Here is a 23762-nt window from a genome sequence, read left to right as displayed (position 1 = left end):
CAGCACCGGCCTCCTCATCTTGATTATTATTAATAAAAATAAACTACAAATGACTGCAGCATTAAACATAAACCTTGTCAAAGGCCGATCCTGGACCAGTTAATGCCCAATGCAAACACATGTGGGAGGAATGGCTACATCAGCAGAGCTTTCTGGCCCTCTGAGGACACATTAAACCGTTTTCTACAAGTCTCTTTCTCCCGGCACAGTACCAGTCGTGGTTGCTAGGAGACTTTTTTTTTTTTTTTTTACGAAACTTTAACACCTGGTAACAGGATAATAGTAGGTTGGTGAATAACACCATTCCTTTCAAGCAGCCACTGTGCTTTGATCATAAAGCCTCAGCTGAACTTATAATCATTGGTCATTCTTTTGATGGGAGACACACAGTGGTGTGTGTGTGCTGCTGAGCGTCGTTACTCTTTTATTCGCTTTAGAAGACACCTTCTGCACGAGAGCGACACGAGGGACCAGAAATGACGAGATTTTGTTTCACTTCAATAATGAACGTAGATGAATCGCTATAACATCTGGCCGCCGGTAACCGGTGGGTTTTATGCTCCCTGAGTACACTGCAGGCGACTCAGAAACTTCTGTCAAGCATTACCTTAACCGACGATCAGAGGAATGAATAAAATAATAGCAATGGAAGGCTCATATTCACCCACGTGATTTGTTTTCTTAAGGTTTCATCATAGCAGCAAAATAATAACTCAACATGGCAATTTTTAAAGCACGGCATTACAATAGAGAGTTTTTGACACCGCTCCAACATTTCTGCTACATTAGTGGAACGAAAGTTAAACAAAATAATAAAGGATAATATAAAAAATGAAGATCTGAGTGCCGCAAAAAAGAAAAGACAAAGACAGTGACTTGCGAGAATGATGCCGAGGAAAATGAATGAATGTAAATAGAGATTTGATCCTTTGGTGCGGGCCATGGGGCCATTTATGCTGTTTTTTGTGTTGTATTTGATGGAATTATATCACAGCCATAAGCCTATATGTACTCTTTTGTACGGCCTTGTGTTGCCATTGAACTCGCACCTCTCCTTGTCTGTGTGGCTTACTAATATCTCCCCTCGTTTCTCATCTCGTCAGCCTCATCATGTCCGCGTTGGAGATAGAGAGAGAGACGGACTGGACGCTGGTACGTCGGCATGAAGCACGTCCATCAGCTCGTGTGGGGGACTACTTTCGACGGCGACCCTGTAATGAGATGAAAAAGAGTACTTTTCGAGCGCTTCAAAGGGACATTTCTTTACAAAAAAACAGTGCTGCTAACAATTCCACTGTTACAGGACGGAACCCATGATTAATTCATGTCTCCCCGAGGTTGTGCCCGTTAGTGGGTGGGAGGGGTAGGAGGAGGAGGAGGAGGAGTGTGTGTGTGTGTGTGTGTGTGTGTGTGTGTGTGGGGAGGCGGGTACTCTGCCGCGTTTTTACATTCTACATTTAAGGCTGTGTCACACAATAATGACTTACTTGAGCTGTGGATCGAGCATCATTATGTATTTTTTTTCTGAAAGAAAGGGGAGGATGTGAGACTTTAGCTCAGCTTGTATGAAGACAGAGGCAGTGTGTGTGTGTGTGTGTGTGTGTGTGTGTGTGAGTGACTGACGGACACTTGAGCGTATATAGGGCTTACATTGCAACCTGTTTCTGGGGGAGAAGGATGAAGGGTGCAGCTTTTCTGTGCACGGTTCAACCCAAACTGGCAACTAACGCAGTTTAAACAGGTTTCACTCAATAAAGCTAGCAAGTTCCCTGTAGAGCTGTACCAGTTAAACTGACATGTGCAACTTTAACTTTAATTCATCTCCAGGCTGAGACTGGATGTTGTTTCAAATGCTTTTATAAAATACCTGAGTTGTAGTACAGACAATAAAACATTACTTTTTTTTATACTTTGAGGAAAAGAGACATACTTTCTACACTTCCCCTTTTGTCATTTATCAACAACAAAAGTTCCAAACACAAGCAGCACATAAAATACTAAAAGTGGCCAAAACATGAGCAGTTCAATATGTATTAGGTTGAGCTGCAAAAAAGAAATATTTGAGAGTTCTTCAAGATGCAAGATTGAAAAAGAAATAATAATAAAACTCGATAATAAAAAAAAAATACACCCTTATAAATCCTGTAAAGTGGCGTAGTGGATTGACCCCCATGATTTCCCTACAAATTCCAGGACCACATGCTCTTACTTTCCTACTTTTTTCATCCAGCCCTTGTGTGCCTTTTAACCACTTTCCTTCACTCCCCTCCCAATCATTAAAATATGTTACGCCTCTATCTATTCTGTTACTTCAGCGTGCCGCGGCAGCGAGAAAGGGCTCACGGTGTCACGGCAAAGTAGCGAGAGCCGGATGAGTGAGAGGGTTCAAGTTCGCGCGGAAAGTGGAGGATCATGCGTTTCCTAAGAAAACAGGAGCAGCCATTTGAGTGGAGGTCATGGACATTACTCTGCACGCTGACAGAATGGGTGGAAGCGTTGGAAGAGAAAGGCCTCTCAGAACTAAATTAACTAAAAGCTCTTGGTTTTTCGAATGCTCTTCAGCTTATACTCTGCCAAAGGTACTTAAGCTCAAATAAAGCACGGGGGTCAGAGGGGTGTTTTAAAAAAAAGCTTTTAGGCTAACTATGATTTTCACTTAAAATCGACTTTAGTTCCCATTTCTAAAAACAGCAAGGCCTCTTCTGTCTGCTTCCATGTTGGTGTATTACAGTCAAATAGAAGTTTTTCTTTGACACCTTTTTGTCGTTTTTGTTAGACTTCTGATAAAAAGTAATACTTGAATGCTACACATTTTTTAATTCACCATTTTTATTTGATAGTCTATTTCTATAGTTTTTGTTAGAAAGTGTTGGCAAAGAATACATGTCTTTCATTTGGAAAGGTCCACAAACACAACCACGCACGCACACGCACACACACACACACACACACACACACACACACACACACACACACACACACGCACACACACACACACACACACACACGCACGCACGCACACGCGCGCACACACACACTGTGCGTAATGCTTGTCAAATCCACATGATGGCAGTATGGATCTATATAATGATCTTTCTTTTCCTCCTTGGCGTCTTGGTTTCCATTATGAATACACTGCAATTTACAACTGAAATGCTTAAATAAATAATACATTTCAATCTTATAAATTATTATTATATTTTTGTTCAAAATATTCAAAGATGTGTATAATATTATTACAACATGTATACAACTGAGTGGGAAAAAAGAGTCGTAGGTTTTGAGCGCACACTGTTAGCAGGTGGCGCTGGAGAGCTTCACGTCCACTAACAGAAACCACAGAAGAAGAAGATCGGCGAGCTAGCAAGCTAGCATCCACAAAGTGCACGGTTAGACGGTCCTGAGCATCGACATGCTCCTACAGACGGCCAGGCCCTGGCTGCTCCGTTGCAGGAGTCTACCTTTGGCCTGCGCGAGGTCTTACTACGCCGACAAAGTCGCTCCACTCGGCACTCAGCCGGACAAACAGTCCCCTGAATACCAGGTAGGTTAGCCCGCTGCTAACGTCAGCTAGCAGAACGTCACGACTGCTAATGTCAAAGTTAACTGTTCAACTAGCAACACAATAGACTGGCAGAAGTACAAAAACGCACTACGGTCAGCTAGTGTTGACAGCCATTACAACCATATTTGTATTTGTCTGTTTTGTTGTTTGTTTCTAAACCATGCGGAGGCTAATTCTAGCTAGTTTACTGGCTATAAGAGGTCAACACCTTGGGCTGTAGCTTAACCGAGTTGTCAGCCCCAAGTTAGCCAGTCCATGAGTTAATTCATACATTTAACCTAGTGCATATATCATGAAGGGGGAACATTTAGTGCATACATGATGGCGAAATTGACCAAAAATACTTTTATTTATTTATCCGTAGGCTAAGCCCTGAAAATGACAGGACCAGATTTTTCCTGATAAGCGTTACTTTTCAGCCCAGGATTCAATTCAGTTTATTTGTCTAGCCCAATTTCACAAATTACAAATTTGTCTCGGATTGCTTTACAATCAGTAGACATAGACATCCCTGCCCCAAAACCTCACATTGGATCAGGAAAAACTCCCAAATAACCCTTCAGGGGGAAAAAAGGGAAGAAACCTTCAGGAGAGCAACAGAGGAGGATCCCTCTCCCCGGATGGACAGGTGCAATAGATGTCATGTGTACAGAAGGACAGATTTAGAGTTTAAATACATTCAATGAGTATGACGGAGTGTATGAATAGATCGTAGTAGGCATATTCCACGATGGAGGATAAGGGAGTAAAATGCAAACGGGGCTTATTTTTTAAATTTTTGTTTACGATTAAGGTTTAAATGCTTTCGTGTGAGGTTGAAGCTATATATTACTCATTGATGCATATAAGACGTCCACATTCCCCCCCACATGCAACACCAACAAATGTCACTGGATGGCGACGCGGTTGCATAGACTTTTAATATTTCCAGCTTGGAATAAATAGACTTGAAAACGAAATAAAGGTAAACATGTGTATTGGGGGATGTTGTTCCACAATCAATCAGAGTCCATGCGATGTTCCTGACCTCTCTTCCCTCTTGACAAATGCAGTTGGCTGAGACGGTGTGGTCAGTAAGTTGCTCCCTTCTCAGAGCTGAAGTTACAGCAGGCAGCCTCGACTCTTGTCATCCGTTACCTTTGTGATGATGTGTCTGTTGTCATCAGGTGAAAATCCATGTGACGAACACAACGTGATGACTGTGTGCTCTCCTTGTGTTTCAGGAGAATTATGAGCGGATGCAGGTTATTGTCGATCAGCTGAAAAGCCGGACAGAGAAGGTCAAACTGGGTGGGTGTGAGCAACGCGTATGGATTCATCACCGTGTTTTCATTCCAACTGCGCACATTTTTTTGTCTTTTCAGTTCAGGCCGTCTGGGGGATAAAAGCGTTGACAGAATATCTTTCATTTCCCCCAATCTGTCTTTATTTAAATTGATCCGGGTCCACCTGTAGAGGTGAAGGTTTTAATGCTCTCACTTGTCAATCTTCAATTGTTGTCGGGTGACACATGCTAATACAACATAGGCCTGCCCGAGGTGTTGCCAAATAAACATTTCAGTTTTGTATTTGTATATATATATATATATATGCAGGTGGGGGAGAAAAGGCCAGGAGACTTCACACTTCTCGTGGGAAACTCCTTCCCAGAGAGCGTATTGACAGGCTGCTGGATCCCGGGTACAGTACCAGCAACTTCCATCTTTTGAGTAAAAGTTTCATGGCCGACTCGCGATAAGACGCGAAAGATTTGTAGTGCTAGACATTATTACGCAGACCAAGGCGCAGGTAGTCCCAATGTTTGACACACACACACACACATACACACACGCACTGAGAACACGGAAAGGAGGACAGCGTTGCTCAAAACAATGAACATCATGAAGTGTAAAAGGGTTATTTTAAAAGGCTAGTCTATATATATGTATATCATTTTTATTTAAATATATATATTTTATTTAAATATATATTGTGTATTTTATTTTTAAATATTTCAGGAGCCCTTTCTTGGAGTTCTCTCAGTTTGCAGGTTATGAACTGTATGGAAAAGAGGAAGTCCCTGCAGGCGGTATCCTTACCGGGATCGGGCGGGTTTCAGGGTAAGCATAAAGAACGAGCAGCTATTGCTGGCCAAAAAAAGACTGCAAAACAAAATTGCTTTCCAAGCCTCTGTCTATGCCTCTTTACATGCATACTAAACACCCATTACTAGATGCAGAATATTCACATTTTAACGTCCATGGTAATTCCAATGGGGGTATTAACGTCTTTATTGTGACTTTTAATTAATTAGCTTTTTCTGGGCATCATTTTCATGGCGATTTTCCCTCGAGCACTCCAGGTGCACAGCCAATTTAATTCAGGTTCTTTTGTCTCTCATAGGGTGGAGTGTGTTATTGTTGCAAACGACGCTACTGTCAAAGGGGGCACGTACTTCCCGGTTACGGTGAAGAAACACCTGCGGGCGCAAGAAATAGCCCACCAGAACCACCTGCCCTGCATTTATTTAGGTGAGTTTTTAGGCTTCCCGGGGTTGTTAATCCGATCGGTCCGTTCTTGTGAGCTCTTTCTGGTTCGCCCGGTAAATTCTTCAAATCTGGCTTCTAAAGTCTACCTGGACTCAATAATTCATTTGGAGGTCAACGGTCATGATCAGTGACCTCAGGTTTTGATGTCGCCGTTCATAGTTTTGGCACAATGTCCACTTGGACTCGAGGCTGGACTGATTTAGAATTTGGTGGTTTTAAAGGTCACGATTCGAGAATTCCCGCGCCAATTAATTTCACAGAAATGTCTGAGATTATGGAAACGATTGGCAATTTTGATAGACATGGACGTAGACTGCAACATGACGGGTGGGCGAAATAATCCAACTGCAAGGCTGTAATTCTAGTTGTTTATTTAAAAGAGTTGAGTCAAACAAAATAATTAAATAAAGAGTTTTGAAAGTCATGCTGGAGAAAAAGAGAAATATAGTTCTTCAGTAACTTTCTAAAGACAAGCATTTTCTCTGATTTATTAAAGTCAGTACCGTGATCAGGCTGCTCTTCTTAGGCCCCTTTTAGTCTTGTCTTGGTACATCCTAGAAGTCTCCGGTTGAAACTTCTCCAGGGAGCGGTTTGTCGTGTCGGAAGGACTCGGTGTCTGCGGTTGGAGCCAATACGTCAAATGTTAATCACGATCACGGAGTTCTCCGATGCTTTATGTTCTCCACTCCCTCAGTGGATTCAGGAGGGGCCAATCTTCCCAGACAGGCCGACGTCTTTCCGGACAGAGATCACTTTGGTCGTATTTTCTACAACCAGGCCCGGCTGTCCTCAGACGGAATAGCACAGGTCTGTTTGCTTGCTTGATGCTTTGTTTCACATGCTGATCAAAAAAACCAGCTGAAAGCAGCTGAGACGATATTTGCTGTATTTGAGTTTCACTCTTCGTCGATTCAGGAATCAGGAATTGGGTTTCAGTTCTGAGAAGCAAACAGGGTTATCTGAAAACAGCGGGGGAGGGGGGATTTAAACACTGCACTGCTGTAGGTTATTCGTCTTGTCATTGATCCCTCTCGCTATGGACTTCTGAAGGGGAGAATCCTTGTTTTGTTTTTTTAGATGTTTTTAAATAAGATGAAATTAGAGTCTTATTTCTGTAGAGCAGATGAATGTGATGGGTGCTGTAGAGGAGTCGGGTCTCTCATCTCTCCAGCAGACTCGGGGCTTATAAACAGCTGCATATGTTCGTATACTTCAATAAACTGAATAAACCATTAATTTGTGCTAATATAGTCTCTTCTAATGATTTCAAATTATATGTATTATTCAAGGCTTCTCTTTCTGTGTCATCTATCATTTTCCTACTCTTTCTTTTCTTCCCCCGCTAGTTATATTTAGTGTTACTGACGCATTCACCACGAGATTGCCGTATCACAAAAGTCTGAGTCCGGCCCATTAAACCATTAGTTGTTAATATTTCAACCTTTTCTTCCTTGGCTCTTTCAGATTGCTGTCGTGATGGGCTCCTGCACGGCCGGGGGAGCGTACGTACCCGCCATGGCGGATGAGAGCATCATTGTGCGGAAGCAAGGAACCATTTTCCTGGGAGGACCTCCGCTGGTAGGTCCTGTTCCTGTTGTTGAGATTATACACAAGACTTTCGGCTCATAATCCTGTTGGTGGTTTTCACAAACACAAGTTAGGCACAATAAATATCTTACTCCTAGTGTGTGTTTGGTTTTATTCGAGCGATGCAGCATAACAACCGGGTAGAAGACTTCTTAAGAAATACTTTGCTGCTACTTTGTGTGCTTTTCGTGTTCACAGGTCAAAGCCGCCACCGGGGAAGAGGTTTCTGCAGAGGACCTCGGTGGTGCTGATCTTCACTGCAAGTATGAAATAAAACATATTTTCCATGACTGTATGAATGTGAATGTGTCTGTTTTAAAGTTGATCAACTTTTTAAAAATGGAGCCGCCGTTGTCCGTGGAATGAGTTACTCATGTGGTCATCGCTTTATTGTTGCAGCTGGTAAAGGTGGAGCTCTTTTGAAATACTTTATATACTTAATGATTAGGCTATATGTTGCTTTATGATACATGTATATCATAGTTTATTAGTTGATGGATATGTTGTACTAAGAATCTGATTCTACAAAGTAGCCTAAACTAGTAATTTATGTTGTTAAATAATTGAAGTGGGAAAATATGTTTTCCTCAGATTAAAATGAGTAGAGGTATAAAGTTCCATAAAATGGAAATGTACAAGAACTTCATAATTGTATGTAAGTACAGTACTTGAGTCAGTTTCTCTGGATAAAGTACACGCATATCTGTACTTGTCCTGATAACTGGTGTCTTGGTGTGAAGTCGCTGAGGGGTTCTAACTTGGCTGATAGTTCTTCAACTCATGAGTGACTTGACCTCCTCTGGGATTTCATTGTTAGTTAGTGGCTCACTGTCTATAGATATCTTACCTCATATTTATATTATTTCATAAAACGGGTCGAAAAAAATGTCAAGTTACGGATTTGAAAACGCTGTGATTTAATTTCACTCGCAGTGCTGAAACGCTCACAGTCTCTTCATCAGTGAGTCACGCTCTGTAATGATGTCACGGTGACGGGTTGTTTGCCTCATTTGACAGAAAATCTGGTGTGACGGACCACTACGCGCTGGATGATGACCACGCCATCCATTTGGCGAGGAAGGCGGTGAGAAACCTCAACTACAGGAAGAATATTGAGGTGAGTCCGGCGTTCATGATCGTTAACAATGACCTTTTCAATATTCCAGCATGTCTTTGCTTTCAGGTTCAGGTGACTTCATTTGTATGTGTTCACCTGAGAGAAGGCTGCTAGAACAACGCTGTTTCTATAGCGCACTGTTCTGCACCGTGGTTCTAAATACCTCCGTCCCTATGCAACGGGTGGGGGTCGTCCTTTCAGATGGAGCCGGTTATCCCTTGTTACTACTGTGTGGTGTTCAGGAACTCTGGGCTCAGCTGGGATTCACCAATCAGCCTGCCGGACCATTTCACAATCTGATGCAGAGAGTTTTTGTTCTTTAAAGACAGGACCTCCAAACCATGACGCCAAAGAAAAAGATACAATTGATTCAATAAAAGCACGATTAGAATAAGGTCGTCATGGTTTTGTCAATGTGGAAGAATTATGACCTCAAACAAAACAAATGCTGGCACCCTTTTTCAGTCAATAATTGTCCCAAAATATTTGTAGGATTCTACACATTCCACTGTTTGACCCTTAACGGATACGACCTCATGTGCGTGGGCATGTTTTCTAAAATCAATTATCATGTCTTTTAGTTTGGGATGTGTTTAATTGAAGATAGGACCCCTCACACCACTTCACACAAAGTCGTGGATGACCGGATGTTTTTTTTTTTTCAGGTCACCACAGAACCCACGGAAGCCCCTCTCTTCCCCGCAGACGAACTCTACGGCATCGTTGGAGATAACTTGAAACGCAACTTTGATGTCAGAGAGGTATTTGTCCAGTTTCCTGTACATTGTCTCAAAGGGGCAAGAAGAAAAACACTTATACGCTGTAATACCTTTTAAACAATATTTTAATAATTTTAAAATGTCTACACTGTAATCTAGATTTCCCCAATTAAATAATGTTGGGGGTTCATTAAATATGTTCTTCGTCTTTTGTGTTGTGGATGATGGAGTCACTTTGAATGTGTAAAACATTTCATTATATGGAGACTTATTATATTGTCATTCATTCCAATGCATGCTCCGTTTAATCACCGTGAGACTCCCCGAGCACTGCCCTGATGAGACGAGGTTCCATTCGGTTCCATTGGGGTGCGTTGAAGCTCCAGTTCCAATGAGTATTGAGCACAGGTCAATTCTAACATTATCAAGATGTGTTCAAATCTAATCATGTAAAATGTCGATTTTTGTGAGACACTTGAAGGCACCTTCCAACACCAACTCTGAGCAGCATGCAATTAATATATATTATATATATATATATAAAAATAAAACACCATATAGAAATACCTCCAAATGATGTTTAATTTAATACAAATAAATTGTTTTCATTTTCATCAATTTCTTATCACTTGAATAAAAAAAAAAATCTGTCGATTTTAGGAATTTAATAATAGGTTTACATTTACCATTTTGGACGAGCCAGTGGCCCTGCTCTTTAGCAGAGAGACCTTCCATTGATTACAAATGATTTATCGTCGTGTTGCCACCAGAGAACAAGATTGATAGGACATATGCACACTTTGCACCCCTGATTTATACTTTAGATTTATGAAAAACATAATTCAAACCTGTCTTTGAACATGCTCTGATTGCACCGTGAACAATATTTCGCTGTCGTGTCTCTGAATCGATCATGGACAGCCGGCGTCGATCTCTTTGTTCTCTCTCTCTCCGGCTTGCTAGATGTTGTCATCTGGTTTGAAGCCCGTGTGTTTTTGATTGTGGGTGTCGCCCGTGGAGCAGAAGTTACGGCTAATGTGTAGTGAAGACCCGTATTCCACTTAGGGAACAAGATGATCGGAGATATGAAAGGCTTTTCAACAAAAGGCTTCATATATTTGTCTTTTTTATTATGAACAATTCCCACAAAAAGATCAAAACCAACAATCGATTGATCCGACCAACAAGTCTTGAGTGTCGTCAAATCCTGATCGATCTTCTTTTGTTCCATACAGTTCCATATTTTCCAAAAGCTATTTAAAAAGCCACCAATGAGCCACACGGTTGCGCTGTGTGACAGGCTTCTTCATCACCGTGAAGGAGTTGTAAATTGCTTTGTATTTTATTTTGCGTTTATTGAACTCTTGCAGCTATGAACACTATTGATCTGTCCGATAAATGCCATTTTGAGATAACTAGCCGACGCCTGAGCTCAGGTCCGATTTTAAAATGTAATAAATTAGATTAGATTTTATTCTTTATTTATCCCCAGAGGGAACTTTCTTGAAGCAGCAGCAAACATGTATACAATGCAAATAAATAGCAGGGCATATTACATTTAAGAATTTAAATAATAAAGGAAAAGGAAAAATAAAAATGAAAGTGTATACAGTATAAAGTGACAGCGGTGCAAGGTTTATTGATCAGTTTGAGAAGGAACTGGCCAAAGGTGATATATTATAAAGTCTAATCGCTGGAATGTTCTCCTGTATCAGGAATGTTCTCGTGTATATGGAATGTTCTCCTGTATATAGAATGTTCTCCTGTATCAGGAATGTTCTCCTGTATATGGAATGTTCTCCTGTATCAGGAATGTTCTCCTGTATATAGAATGTTCTCCTGTATCAGGAATGTTCTCCTGTATCAGGAACATTCTTCTGTATATGGACTGTTCTCCTGTATCAGGAATGTTCTCCTGTATATGGAATGTTCTCCTGTATCAGGAATGTTCTCGTGTATATGGAATGTTCTCCTGTATCAGGAAAGTTCTCCTGTATATAGAATGTTCTCCTGTATCAGGAATGTTCTCCTGTATATGGAATGTTCTCCTGTATATATAATGTTCTCCTGTATCAGGAAAGTTCTCCTGTATATAGAATGTTCTCCTGTATCAGGAATGTTCTCCTGTATATTAGAGATGCACCGATCAGGTTTTTGGTGCCGATCACCGATCACTGAAATCAGTATCTGCCGATCCGATAATACCGATCACCGATCACGGTGTCGATTGAAGCATTCTATTCATTGTGTAGCATTATTGCCTAGGACTATGAGGAAATATATATATAAAGCAACTCAAACATTAAAGAAATTACCGATTTCTTTAAACAATTAGGACTTTTACTTTGAAAAATGTCCTAATTGATACATTAAAATTGTTTGATTGCTATTGTAGGGGATTTCAGATATGTATGGAACACATCTGCATTATTCATTTCCTGGAACTCTTGGGGAAATCTATATACAGGACTTTTCTTAACATACAAAAGTCTGACTTATTTTGATAAACTCTTCCTTGGTAAAGTAAAAATGTTTTAATGTTAGCATAATTTAAGCTAAATCTCAGAAAAGATCTATAAAGATACAAAATTAGTTCATTGTTTTCTTTTATATGTTAGTGTATGATTTGTCGACATCTTATTTTGATAAACGGATGTTGTTTCACGTGGTTCTTTCCGCTAACTTTGCAAAACCGGATGTTGTCACTTAAATCCTTCCGCTAACTTTATCAAAACCCTCGCGTGCTCCTGATGGAATGCGTTTACCGTGAACATCAGTCTCTAGGGGCTCAGACATGTGAGAGTCGGCTGAGTCGACCCAGAGATTCAACTCGGGGGACGGGGACGCCGCTCGGTGGTGAGGATCCCCTCGTGGACCTCTCACTCTGCGGCCCTCGCCGGGCGCATCGTCTCCATTGCGATGCGCGGCGATTGAAACGTCTGATAGTTCTCGCAGATGTTACGTCATCTGATCGATCGGTTTGATCGGCCGTTTTGAGAACGCCGATCAAAACCGATAATGGCAATATCGGCCGATATGGATCGGCGCCGATCAGATCGGTGCATCCCTAGTATATAGAATGTTCTCCTGTATATGGAATGTTCTCCTGTATATAGAATGTTCTCCTGTATATGGAATATTCTCCTGTATCAGGAATGTTCTCCTGTATATAGAATGTTCTCCTATATCAGGAATGTTCTCCTGTATTTGGAATGTTCTCCTGTATCAGGAATGTTCTCCTGTATCAGGAATGTTCTCCTGTATCAGGAATGTTCTCGTGTATATGGAATGTTCTCCTGTATATAGAATGTTCTCCTGTATATGGAATGTTCTCCTGTATCAGGAATGTTCTCCTGTATCAGGAATGTTCTCCTGTATCAGGAATGTTCTTGTGTATATGGAATGTTCTCGTGTATATGGAATGTTCTCCTGTATATGGACTGTTCTCCTGTATCAGGAACATTCTTCTGTATATGGACTGTTCTCCTGTATCAGGAATGTTCTCCTGTATATGGAATGTTCTCCTGTATATGGAATGTTCTCCTGTATATGGAATGTTCTCCTGTATATAGAATGTTCTCCTGTATATGGAATGTTCTCCTGTATCAGGAATGTTCTCGTGTATATGGAATGTTCTCCTGTATATGGAATGTTCTTGTGTATATGGAATGTTCTCCTGTATATAGAATGTTCTCCTGTATATGGAATGTTCTCCTGTATCAGGAATGTTCTCGTGTATATGGAATGTTCTACTGTATATGGAATGTTCTCCTGTATCAGGAATGTTCTCGTGTATATGGAATGTTCTCCTGTATATGGACTGTTCTCCTGTATCAGGAATGTTCTCGTGTATATGGAATGTTCTCCTGTATCAGGAAAGTTCTCCTCTATATAGAATGTTCTCCTGTATCAGGAATGTTCTTCTGTATATGGACTGTTCTCCTGCATCAGGAATGTTCTTGTGTATCAGGAATGTTCTCCTGTATCAGGAACGTTCTCCTGTATCAGGAATGTTCTCCTGTATCTGGAACGTTCTCGTGTATCAGGAATGTTCTCCTGTATCTGGAACGTTCTCGTGTATCAGGAATGTTCTCCTGTATCAGGAACGTTCTCGTGTATAAGGAATGTTCAATTCAGTTTTTTCAATTCAGTTTATTTTGTATAGCCCATTATCACAAATTACAAATGAATGTCTTTTTGGTTATGGTAATAATAATAATTTTCAACTGCGATATTAATTTCATCGCAGGTCATCGCTAGAATTGTCGACGGCAGTAAATTTGATGAGTTCAAGGCTTTCTATGGCGACACGGTCGTTACAGGTCTGTGAAATACATTGTAACGCTCAGAATTATGTGTTATTATCATCTTGTTGGTTTTTTTCTTCGTAAATTGACCAACCTTTAAAATTTCACCGGCGTCACCCGTCTTTCTTCTTGTGCTTGCTCAGGATTTTCCAGAATATTCGGTTACCCCGTCGGAATCATCGGCAACAACGGAGTCTTGTTCTCAGAGTCTGCGAAAAAGGTAAATCTCTCTCGCTCTTGCTCTCACTCTCTGCAGCGTTATTAGAGCGGATCCTCGCGATCGAGATGAATTGTCAAAAGAAGTAAGCGTCGTACCGGTGGAGTGTTACTCCTAAAGTCAAGGACTTAAAGTTAACACTCCAAACTGAATACCAATATCCATCCCTTTCCCTCTCTCTCCCTCTCCCTCCTGGGAGCTTCTGCTGTCGCCGTGACGACCTTTCACAGTCGAGGCACAATGCGCTCTCTTGATTGCCATCTCAGGACTCCTCTGACGGATGGCATTGCAATAACGGGCATTTAGAAGAGCCAATCATCATTTTCATTCAGTATAATTGACCGAATTAGCGAGCCGGCTGAACTTTCCACGAGCTCAGGAGAAGACGAGGAGCCGAATTATAGACTAATACGTTTTTCAAACACATTTTGAATTGGATTACAAGCTTCTTTTTTTTTAAGAGTGTTTTTGTAAGGTCTAAATGTGAGCGTCGTCGATCTCGTCGGTGTGATTGCCGACGAAAGGAACGGGCACGGTGCATCTGACTTCGCCGCGGAGCAAGAAGCAAATCAATACCGCACTCGCGATTCGAGATGCATCTTTCATCACTTTAGACGACGCCCGGGGCTTCTGTTATGCTAACTGTTAAATGGCTCAAGGGACTTTTCTCTCTCCCCCCCCCCCCCCTTGCAGGTGTTTGTGAGAAAAGATTTAATTTCTGTTGTTGCGCGAGCGACGGGTTCTAACAAGCAGCCGCCTGTCACTTTTCCTCCAGCTTCTGTTTACCCTTCGGGACGCTCCACTGGAGGAACGCCAGCCGAGGTGACTGCCGAAAACAAAGAGAGGCACCCGAGTAATCCGGCGTTACAAAGCCTGTTGGGGACGAGGCTGCGCCGCACGCCACAAGCCTTTTGTGCTCCTTTCTTCATTGTCCCCGTGCGGTAGCTCCGCGTTGTTTAGAGGACTTTGGGGTGTTTTTTATTTGTTTTCCTGGCGAGTCTGAAGGCCGTTCAGCTCCGTTTCGTATTCAAAGTAAAGTCTAGAGCCAGACGACCTCCGTTCCCCAAGTTGATCAAACTTCTGTCCCGACCAAGTTGACGATGGTGATAAAGGGGAGGCCAACGGCTCACGGGACACACACACACACACACACACATGCACGCACGCTCTCTCAATAAATGCCTTTTTGATGGCCACGAAGCAGTTCCTTCCAGATGTGATCCAGACAGTCCAGGCACGTACACTGGAATAGAGAAAAGTAGCTATTTCTCTTAATATTCCTGTTTATGTCTTCAGGTTCCGAGCAAAACCCGATCATCACCATCCTGTCGTCTTAATGACGGGTTGTTGATGGCTCGCGCCGGTGTTTGAGTTGGATCCTGTGGTCGGTGTTTTGTGTCGCAGAGGGAACGTACCAGGCTGACTGCATTTTTGAATTGCTTTTCTTTCTTTCTTTTTTCTCAGGCAACTCATTTCATCGAGTTATGCTGCCAGCGCAACATTCCACTTATTTTCCTCCAAAACATAACGGGTCAGTGCGAGTAATGTTCTTCTTCTGTGTTTTTGGGGGATTGTGGACGTGACTCAGTCATGTTGTTTTAAGGCTCTCGTTCTATTCATCCATCGACTCAATTAGGGTTGAGAACTATAACGAAGGGTATTCATTATGATTGAAGTACTTTAAACACATGTTCATGTTGTTTCTATTTATGGGATGAAATGCACCGGATTTTTCTCTTTCTTCTTTCTCTCATTTGTTTTGTCATTGTGATCCCTCTGCATCTTCATCTCAGGCTTCATGGTGGGTCGAGAGTACGAGGCGGGCGGAATCGCCAAGGACGGGGCCAAGATGGTGACCGCCGTCGCCTGCGCCAATGTTCCCAAGATCACCGTCATCATCGGCGGCTCCTACGGCGCCGGGAACTACGGCATGTGCGGCAGAGCCTACAGGTATGAAGACGTGAATGGCAAAACAATTTCCATTTATTCTTTTAAACGGGGCATAATCTTCCACTGGAGCTCTGGAAGAATCACAACTTACCAAGAGCCGGTGTGTCTTTAGCTGTGTCTATATATACACACTGTGCGTGTGTGCGTGTCCCTTTTTGATGATTTAGTATTCCTTATGAAGTGGTGCTTTTCTGGCCCGACGCTCTCATAAATCACGCTATGGTGTCGTTGTCGTCGGATTATTACCCGACTATTAAACCTTCCGTAACGGATTCTCGGCCGACTGTTCCTCCTAATCCGACGGTTTCCTTGTCGTCTTCTCACAGCCCTCGCTTCCTGTACATGTGGCCCAACTCCCGAATCTCCGTGATGGGCGGCGAGCAGGCGGCCACCGTCCTGGCCACCATCACCAAGGATCAGAGGGCGCGAGAAGGAAAGGAGGTAACGAGTCCCATCAATCATCCGGGCCGCGCCACACTGGAACAGCTCAAATTGGCTTTTTCTTTTTCTTTTGCGAATTTGCTGCCAAATGGCATAAACATTATGAAGACACTTTTTCTCCCAGTAATGGTCAGACACATTGGGCACTTATACAAGGATGAAATGATATCCGTGTTAAGTGTTACGGTATTGAATAGAGCAGTCATCAAACGTCCGTGATTAGATTGTGTCAGGTTTGCTTTTTATGGGTGTATTAAGAGCGCATTAATAGCCTCAGAATGTCACCCCGCGTCAGCATTCGATGGCAGGCGTTCAATCCGTGGTGTTTCAGGTGGTGTTTAAGGTGGTGTAACACTGCGTGGCGATGGATGGACTGCAAAGGAAACCAATCGTACGCTTACCTTCTTTTTTTGGTGGCATAATTCAAATATATCTAGTTTTTTCTTTTTTTTCTTCTTCTTTTTCTTACATTTTTGGGGGGTGGGCGTGTTGTCGTCCCTCTCGTTAACCGGCCGGGTTGGAAGGGTTGTTCAGTTGCATGTGAAGTCCAGTCTCGACTCATTGGCATCCGATGGCGCCCGCTCACGGCGCTGTCCGTGGTGCTGATCTATCCGTGGCCGGGTTATAATTCCAATTTTCACAACCGCCGTCTCTGTCATTTTTCCGTTTGACTTTAAACGCCACGTGTGAATGGAAAATAGCTCGCACTCGAGTTCCCGACTGTTGCCACGATCTGTGACCCATGTGACACAGAAAAATAACGGATTCTCCACGGTGATTGAGGTCCAGTTTTTTTTTGGGTGGAATTTGTGGGTTTTTATAGAAGACTATAAGATAAAATATTGAAATAATGAACCGACGGCACCAACTTCTGTTTGTTTGATCATTTGTATTCGCAGTTCACAGCGGAGCAGGAGGCGGCCATGAAGAAACCGATAGTGCAGCGGTTTGAAGAGGAAGGCAGCCCGTACTTCTCCAGTGCTCGGTGAGCTTCTGGTCATGACGCATCCATGGTGTTATTGAACATGATATGACACAACACAGTGAGATATGTGTGGGTTGTAACACTGTGATACCTTGCTGGTGATTTTCTATAATAAAAGCTGGCAAAAAATATATTCAAGGGAAAAACAAGAGCCATGATTACAAAATGCAAGTGTCACAGATATTGTTACTTGTGATAGAATTTGTAGGGGTGGTTTTGCATTAAAAGTGTAAGATATGCGAGGGAGTCACTCAGAGCGATGAACGCCACATCTTGACTTGTATATTAAAGTTATTGATAAGTACTGTAAGAAGCCTCCGATAAGTCAGTGATGGCTTGTATTTAATTAATATTTCTGTTGTACATGCAGGCTCTGGGACGACGGCATTATCGACCCCGCAGACACTCGCCTGGTTCTGGGGCTGAGCCTCAGTGCGGCGCTGAACGCACCAACGAAGAAGACTCGCTTCGGGGTGTTCAGGATGTAAAGCTTGTGGACCTCCGACGAGCGAGCGCTGCACTCCTAGCTAGTCTTTTTTCAGATTTCCTTTTTCTTTAGGGTTCAACGAGGACGAGTGTCACCAGATTAAGATCAACAAACAATCGAGAACTCACACCGCCTCTCTCAGTGGGATGTGATCAGAGGGGTGCTGTAGGTGTGGGATGTTTCCACTAATACATTGTGCCTTTCAACTGTTTCTAGTGTCAATTCAAACTCTCCTCCTTTACTTCTTTCCCCTCTGGATTATTTTTGTATAAAATACTGTAAATGCTGAATTATAAAAAAAAAATGAGGACATACAAAGTTGCCGTCTTTTCTCAATCTGCATAAGGGGGCGCTGTTCAGCTATATATAAATACTGACTGGCCACATCTAGCTGGATGGCAGAAGCACACACCAAGTCTTACAGCTTTATTTATTTATTTGAGATAATAGTGTTTACAGAAGAGCTGGTGGAGGGAAATAATACCGAGGGGGGGGGAGTATTATGCCATTTGAGCCTTATGTTCGCTTTTCACGTTTTTTAATCGTGCAACTATAGTGCTGCTGCAGGCAGAGTGCTTAACTTTACCAGCTGCCACACACACACACACACACACACACTACTCCCCAATCGATCAAACTGAACATGCTGCACATAGTTGGTACACCTACATATTTGTATCGATGACCATCTGAGCTCACTTTGGTAACAAGTGACTTTTCTTGTTGTTCCTCTGTGGGACTCTGAGGACATCGGGTGCAGCAGTGGATTTGAATATTCAAACATTACAAAAAACAAGTTGTGTTTAGAACTGGTTCGCTGGTTTTCTTTCACAAAATGAGAGGCCAGAATGTTGCATAATACTGAAAATGTGTGTGTGAGAGAGAAAAAGAAACAGGCCCCCGGAAATATATGTTAATCGATCATTTATGATGTCGCTCTAGATTTATGAGCCAACCTTTCGCTCTGCCCGGGACTGCTTTTAATTGCGGTAATAATCACTCGCCGGGTGGCTGAATGACGACGTCGTCCTTTTTGTCTTGTCAAATTATCTGGCGAGCTCTCCACTACTTTTTTTTTTTTGGGCCTTCCCCATCATGTACGCTAGATTTCGAGGCATTTCGAGTAGAACTCGGTGACGCGTTGTGTTCTAGCTGATGCTATTACTGCAGCAGTTAATGGAGAGGCGGACCAGACGCGACGGGTTGTCATGCGTGGTGAAGGTGGGGGTGGGGGTGGTGGGGGTTTCTGCTTCCTCCCTGGAGTCTTTGTGACTTCACGTCTCATAGGGTCCATTGGACCTGGCTGTGTCTGATGACTCCTGCCATGGTCCGTTATCCATGCCTACTACTAATAATTCATACATTTCTTTCATATTCATTACATGTGTTGTACCACTGTTCATCTCTTGCTTCTGTCCATCCTGCAGAGGGATCCTCCTCTGTTGCTCTCCTGAAGGTTTCTTCACTTTTTTACCAAGTGAAAGTTTTTTTTCTATTTCTTGGGAGTATTTCCTGATCCGATGTGAGGTCCTGGGACAGGGATGTCGTATGTGTACAGATTGTAAAGCCCTTTAAGGCAAATTTGCGATATAAAATTAAACTGAATTGAATATCATCCAGGCCATCTGTACAACCGACTACATGCCAGTTGTCAACGCAACCAAAGAGTGTCTTCACCAAGGTGACGGCAGTGTAGCCCTTCACACAGCTTACAGGGGTCTTCAGAATCACACTCACTTCCTCGAGCTCGGTCAATGAAATTTCCAGTTTCCAGACATAAAATCCCGACCCATTTCCCCTCCCTCGGGTGTCTTGATACCGACACACAAAGTGCCCGTCAGCCTCCGGGCTTCTCGAGTGACCTCCCTGTAAACCCGTCCGTGTCATGAGAAACGTCGATGATGCTCAGAGAGCGTAATGGCTTCAGTATAAAGAGCCCAAAAAAGCCCACGCGAGCATGAAGGGAAGGGAGATTGATGGACGGGTCAAACAAATAACGACCGTTGTTGATGTCCCTGAGTTACCGTATAGGGATGTTTGTGTTGGATTTCTTTGCTTACTCATTGAGTCATTGTTTACACTTTATTTAGTCAGATTTCGGAAATACATCTCCATCGTGATGTTTCTCCCCAAACCTAGCTGTGGTTTTGTTGCCTAAACATAAGTTTGTACGTTCTTAGCTTAGGTGTAAAAAATAAGTATGAAAACATCACATTGTAAGACCAACTGTGATGTCTTACCTGAACCTATTATAGGCTGCTTGGAGGGGAGGGGGGGGGGGGGGGGGGCGTTTTAGGATACACTGAGCACCTATATGAGCTCCATCGCACAGTACTAACACAACATTACTAGCTTCCACCCTGGAGTCTTTGTGACTTCACGTATAATAGGGCCCATTGGACCTGGCTGTGTCTGATGCCTCCTACTTTGGCCCTGCTGATGCCCCACCACCCCCCTCCTCCTCCTCCTCCTCTCTACCTCCTTCTGTCTCATGGATCGTGGACCATGGTACTCTACCATGCCTACTACGAACTATTTATACACTCTCTCATAATCATTGAATGTGTTGTAACTCTGTAATGATTCCTTCTGGTCACATGACATCTATTGCACCTGTCCATCCTGGAGAGGGATCCTCCTCTGTTGCTCTCCTGAAGGGTTCTTCACTTTTTTCCCGTGAAAGGGTTGTTTGGGAGATTTTCCTGATCCGATGTGAGGTTTTGGGACAGGGATGTCTATATAGATTGTAAATCCCTCTGAGGCAAATTTGTGATATTATTAACTATAAAATAAACTGAATTGAACCGAACTACTTGTTTTTATTGCCTGAACGTAAGTTCACCGGTTATTTTAAGCACTCAAAAATCACAGTTCAAGCCCACCCTTGATGTTTTTTCCTGAACCTAACAAATCTAAGTTCACATACTTATTTTTAGGGCTACCTGTGAAACCTCGATTAACAGTGAAGGTGTTAATAAGCGACGCATGTGACGAGTTGTGTTGAAAAGGTGTTGGGACTACAAGCTGATGGGTTAGGGGGAATGGACCGCTGACGTCCCATTAAGGCGGACGGACAAAATACGTACAAGATATAACGGTCAGTTTGCAAAGAGGTAAAGCAAACCCGTGTTCATTAATATTAAACGGTCACAATGAACCGCTTAATATTAATACATACCTTGAGACAGAGATTCATAGCAGGCTATTCTGTCGTAAGTAGTTGAAGCCACACCGACTGTTGACTTAGCTGTTGATAAAAATATTTCTTTGTGAGGTGATTTTTAATTTGAGGTCAACAAAATAAAAGAATAAAAAATTAAGAAATAGTTACAAAGTGAAACCCTGCCCGCTTCCTCATTCTTAACCAACAATTAATTTGAATAATTCATTCTTGTCGGACAGATTACAGCCAACACGATTCAGGAGCTCCTTCACTCTGCTGACGGATCTGCTTGGACACTTATGAATCATATTGATGTCGCCCCGCACCCCACAATACTCAGAGAGTTTGAGTCAGGCTCCGGGAGGGAAATGGATTATCGTTGGAAACTGCAATCACCTGCTGAACATGATACAGATGCTCAAAAATGAAAGTCCAGGAGGTAATTATGTTTGCATTGATTTAAGAAGAAAATAAAAAGAAAGGGACATGCATTGTTTTTCAAGAAGAAACAGAAATGCTGTCATTTGAATAACCCTTTTCTCAGCGACGCTCATGTCATCATTGGTCTATTTAGTCCAGTTAACCGTGGCCTTAATGTGGGGATCCACACTGCACTGTATGACACGAAATAAAGATATTATTATATCATATATTTTTACAAAATTCGCCAACATTTTAGCTATAATTGTTTTTCTTATCACCACGTAGTGACATTACTTAATGCATGGTATGAAACCGAAATGCACCTGTGTGAGATGTGTGTGTTCATATCCCCTGGCTGTATCTTACATTATTTTACAGATCTCTTACCTCTGAAGATATGACGAGTCCAGACATCATGTTCAGTATCGTGAAAAAGAAAAGCGCTTTTAAATCTTATCAATTGATATTAATCGTGCATGCGTTCTGCTGCAAATGACATGAACTGCAATGCAGAATAAGCTGCGAGACCATACAGACTATGTGTAGGATGCCAAGGGATGTAATATGTGTTATATATCCCCTCCAGCAACTTTGCATCCTGAGGAGTCTGCAGCTTCCTCCAGAGGCTCCTCACTCGCCCCCAGCGTGTGTGCGCGTGCGCGTCCGCGTGTGTGTGTATGTGTGGTGTCTCCGGACGCCGCGAAAATGACCAGCCGTGTGGTGCAATGTACTTCTGCACCACTGCCCCCCCCCCCTCCCTCCCCTTAGAACCAGACTGACAGGGCTGGAGGTCCAATGAGATAAATCGACATATTGAGGTTGTCAAATCAAAGCTAAAGGGGAGGAGCTGTCCTGTCGTCGTCTGAGTTACGTCATGCACAAACAGCTGGTCGTTGGCAAAAAAAGAAAAAAGAAAAAAAACTGTGAAGGAGAAAAAAAGAAAAAAGAAAATGTAGACCAGCACAGAGACTGAGAGCTGCACCCGGGCTGGAGCCCTCCACGGAACGTTCGGCTTGTAACGATGCGGCGGCCGGAGCGCGCGGGCTCAGGATGTCGCCCTCCCCGGCTCCTCTTGCTGCTTTACACCTCTCTGTGGTGCGCGCTGGTCGGAGGTGAGTGGGCTTTCATCCCCCCCACCCCCCTCCTCCTCCTCCTCCTTCTCCCGGGTTCAGTGTGCGTCTGGTACCCGGGGAGCTGTTCCTTGTGTCGGGGGTGCTGAACGCCTCTTGCGGAGCGGCGTCGGATCCCGTTGGCGGTTCGCGGTTCGCGGTTCTGTCCCCGTTCAGCATCTGCCGCTTTTCTGCATGTGGCCGCCGAAACAAACCCGTTTGTGTGTGTGTTTCTTTCACGAACACGGAACACAGGCTTTCGGTTACGTGACGCGTGTGGGGACGATCGCTGCTCATTATGGCACGCTACACACACTTGACAGATGCTCCGGCAGGTTGTGTATACGCCGCGATACCGAGGGATGAGTGTGGCCACGGTGGGGTGAAATACATCAATAATAACAAAAATATATATAAAATATACACACCAATGCTGGACACTGTTCGTTGTTCTCTCTGTGTGGATTCGTTTAGGTTGGTTTGGTCGGTCTTTTGTTACAGAAAGGGAAAAAGACAAGTTAAGACACGTTGGCGTAATGCCAAAAATAAATGAATAAAAAATAGGTCCGAAGTCTTTGGACAATAAAGAATAATGTTGAAGTTGCACTTTGTCCTTTTTCAGTTGTAATTTAGCCTAATTGAAGACAAATAAAATAATAATGTGGCAACCTTTCCTTTTTTTCCCTCCTGATAAAAGTACATGTTTCCTTCTCGCGGTGTGTGTCGACATCCGTTCAGACGGTTGTTCTCGTGTCCCTCCGCCGAGACGTCTATAGTCCTCACGGTCACCGGAAAGATCTTTAATATTTGATTTGTGGAAATCCTTTTGAAGTCAATAAGATCAGTGCCCTTCTTCTTCTTCTTCTTCTTCTTCTTCTTCTTCTTCTTCTTCTTCTTCTTCTTCTTCTGGGTTTTTGTTTTATAGTGTCAGTAAGAGGATCATTTTCTGATTGATGGTGAGCGGCAGACAATGATTGTTCTCAACCAAGAACATCATAATAAAGGAGTAATTTTCACACACACACACACACACACACCCACTCACACTTAAGGATTCAAGGCTCAACCATGGAAAAAAGCAGGATTATGTGTGTATTAAGCCCCTAACAGTGGTCGTGAGGCGTTTGTTGGAGATTACTGATGTCAGAGCAGCTTTTATCTTTA

The 23762-nt window shown here is 42.9% G+C and overlaps 2 protein-coding genes across 2 annotated transcripts in view; both read left to right on the top strand.

Moving 5' to 3' along the window:
• The first annotated feature begins 3338 nt into the window (after nucleotides 1-3338).
• On the top strand, nucleotides 3339-20712 carry mccc2 (methylcrotonyl-CoA carboxylase subunit 2). Its single transcript, XM_056418156.1, has 17 exons — nucleotides 3339-3544; nucleotides 4789-4855; nucleotides 5161-5245; nucleotides 5563-5664; nucleotides 5948-6075; nucleotides 6788-6900; nucleotides 7558-7671; nucleotides 7879-7943; nucleotides 8698-8797; nucleotides 9463-9558; nucleotides 13766-13838; nucleotides 13967-14043; nucleotides 15505-15571; nucleotides 15834-15990; nucleotides 16317-16431; nucleotides 17331-17416; nucleotides 17787-20712. Exons 1-17 carry the CDS (start codon nucleotides 3413-3415, stop codon nucleotides 17902-17904), a joined length of 1695 nt encoding a protein of 564 aa, XP_056274131.1. The 5' UTR covers nucleotides 3339-3412; the 3' UTR covers nucleotides 17905-20712.
• A 1798-nt stretch (nucleotides 20713-22510) lies between these two features.
• The window catches only part of tmem8b (transmembrane protein 8B), a 45659-nt gene continuing 44407 nt past the window's right edge, over nucleotides 22511-23762 (top strand). The window contains exon 1 of the mRNA XM_056418347.1: nucleotides 22511-22601. Coding sequence (XP_056274322.1) covers nucleotides 22511-22601 — 91 coding nt within the window. The remainder of the gene's footprint in view (nucleotides 22602-23762) is intronic.

Source organism: Pseudoliparis swirei, chromosome 7, assembly GCF_029220125.1.
Source record: "Pseudoliparis swirei isolate HS2019 ecotype Mariana Trench chromosome 7, NWPU_hadal_v1, whole genome shotgun sequence".
Lineage (NCBI taxonomy): Eukaryota > Metazoa > Chordata > Actinopteri > Perciformes > Liparidae > Pseudoliparis > Pseudoliparis swirei.
The sequence above is the reverse complement of the archived record's forward strand: the minus strand, read 5'-3'. Positions and strand labels throughout refer to the sequence as shown.